Source organism: Etheostoma spectabile, chromosome 3, assembly GCF_008692095.1.
Source record: "Etheostoma spectabile isolate EspeVRDwgs_2016 chromosome 3, UIUC_Espe_1.0, whole genome shotgun sequence".
Classification (NCBI taxonomy): domain Eukaryota; kingdom Metazoa; phylum Chordata; class Actinopteri; order Perciformes; family Percidae; genus Etheostoma; species Etheostoma spectabile.
The window spans coordinates 23268054-23270512 of record NC_045735.1 but is presented as its reverse complement, the minus strand read 5'-3'; the positions used below and the strand labels follow the sequence as shown (position 1 = coordinate 23270512).

At 37.8% G+C, this 2459-nt stretch overlaps 1 protein-coding gene across 1 annotated transcript in view; it reads left to right on the top strand.

The window, feature by feature from the left end:
* Positions 1–2459, top strand: part of alkbh8 (alkB homolog 8, tRNA methyltransferase) — a 14122-nt gene that overhangs the window by 9470 nt on the left and 2193 nt on the right. Inside the window, exon 11 of the mRNA XM_032511944.1 lies at positions 1624–1773. Within this exon, the coding sequence (XP_032367835.1) occupies positions 1624–1773 (150 nt within the window). The remainder of the gene's footprint in view (positions 1–1623; positions 1774–2459) is intronic.

Sequence of the window (2459 nt, the reverse complement as noted above, 5' to 3'; positions counted from 1 at the left end):
AAAAAAAAAAAAAAAAAAAAAAAATTAAAAATAAAAAAAATAATCCAGAAACGTGTAAAAAAAATGTTTCCCTAACACTAGTTATTTGTAGTTACCGGTATTTATGAGTTCTCACTAAAATCGCAACAAAACAGAGGAACATTAAAATACATTAAAGTTCTAATTAATAAAATGTAAAAAAATACAAACTTAAGATGTCAAACTTAAAGTCCTTTGAACAAAAACAAAAAAACAAATCAGTGTTGCCAACAGGGACGTTGTAGAGCACCCTCTGGTGGACAAACTATGTAACCCCAACACTCATAACATGGTTGACTGTCTGTTTTTATATTAATTTATCAGAATCATTTTTTGGCCATTATAAATGCCAGTACCGATAGATCGGAAAATGCCTAATATCGTCCGATAATATCGCTCGGACTCTAATCTGAAACCTTTTTTATTTTCAACGGTTTGGATCATTGCACTTTCCTTGGGCAAGATGCTGCTGTTAACTTATTTACCATGTGGTTAATGCTTTGGTTCTACAGCAATTCCTGTTCACATGAAGGGAAATATCTGTAATCACTTTAGAAATTGTCTCAAGTGTAAACATAATGTCCTATTTTAAAATGAGCTCAATAATACACCGTCTAGGGATGATATCCTCAGTGCTGAGGCCCGTGTTCCTGCTCTGATGTTTGCTGGTTGTCATTGTTTGTATAAGCTCAGTTTCCATGGCAATATCCTACATTTTCTGTTTACATATGCACACTGGGATATTCATGTTTGGGATTTGGAGGTGCGTGTAAGCAGCTTATCCTGACTCAGACAGTAACCGGGATGAATCATTACTGAGCTGAATCTTGCAATTTTTCTCTCTTAAATTAGTTTCATTCCCTATGCGTTTTCTTTTTGTCCTCTATATTTCACCTGTTCCCTTCTCATTCTCTCTCCCGTTGCATATTAGCACTGCTAACCTTCCCGGTTTCAATCAAAATGAAAAGTGTGTTTGTGTGTGTGTGTGTGTGTGTGTGTGTGTGTGTGTGTGTGTGTGTGTGTGTGTGTGTGTGTGTGTGTGTGTGTGTGTGTGTGTGTGTGTGTGTGTGTGTGTGATTTCTCACTATCTCTTATCACCTCTGTCTCTTTTGGGAGAAGGTCAGAAGCTTGATTGAATTGTTCGGTGAAACAATGTGTTAAGAATGAATTATTACTGTCATCCAATCCCCTCCCTCCTTTCTCTTCTTCCTTTTCTTTCCAATATCCCTAATTTATACTTTTATCCACTTACTGCATTTTTCTATTTTTCTTTCACTTTTTCTTGTCTTTTAAAGTTTTTTTTCATATATGGTCGCCCGCTCTACCAGCAGAGCCGTCCAGGCGCCCATTTCTTTCACTTCTATCCATTTTTCCTCATTCTCTGTATTTAATCCATATGTATTTTGCTCAAATTCCTTGATTATTAATTTGCCATTCTGTCTTTGGACTTTTTTTTTCATCTCACAAAAAAGAAATGCATCCCTACACTACTGAAAATAAGACACACCACATATGTTCTTGTTTGGACCTTGTACCCTTCCACTGTACCTTGTGTTCTTGTTTGTGAATAATCTTACATGCCCATGTGTGTTTATGTCTTTTCAGGTTGGTTGTGACCGTAGCGTTGCTCTTGTCCAAATCTGTGCAGAGAGGGGTTTCCAGGCGTTTGTATCTGATGCTCTCAGTGTCCCTCTGCGAACAGCCTCCTGTGATGCCTGCATCTCTATAGCTGTCATACACCACTTCTCCACACAGGTACACACTGGTGTACATTTCTATGAATAAAAACCAAAACAATATAGCAACGTCTCTGTTAGATGAGCCCACGTAAACCATAAGCACATCATTCAATTGTCACTTGACCTCATAATCTCATCTAACCTCATAATGTTTTAGACTGCTGGAACCACTGGAACCTTTTTAGGGTCTCAGGAACTTTACTACTGGAAGCTTTTTCAATTTTTAGCTCCTGGGACATAGATCCAGATTTGTGACAAATCCTTCTGCTCTCAAAGTTGTACTTTCTTGTGGTTCAGCAACTGTTGGGGTGGAGTGTGTGGCACTGAATGTCACCAATTTGTATTTGGTGACACTGAAATTGTCATGTTGTATTATTCTTAAAATGGGAAATTATTATAAATAAAAGTGTATTATTAGTATTATGCCTTAAATCAAGCAATTGTGTATCATCCTTTTATCAGGGGGATTTGCCTAGCCATCACATGCCTTGGGAAGCTGCAGCAAAGCACAAACACAAATGAATGATTTCGATCCCTGAGTTAGTTTATGAGTTCAATGGGTTACTTAGCTACCCTGGAAATCCAGAGTTCCTGCGAGAGCACAGTTTAAATTTGCTCATTGAGTTACTTTGATATTGAGTAATGCTGCTCATTACCCATACCCTTGTAGCCGAGCTGCACCAATCACATCGGTGTATCTGA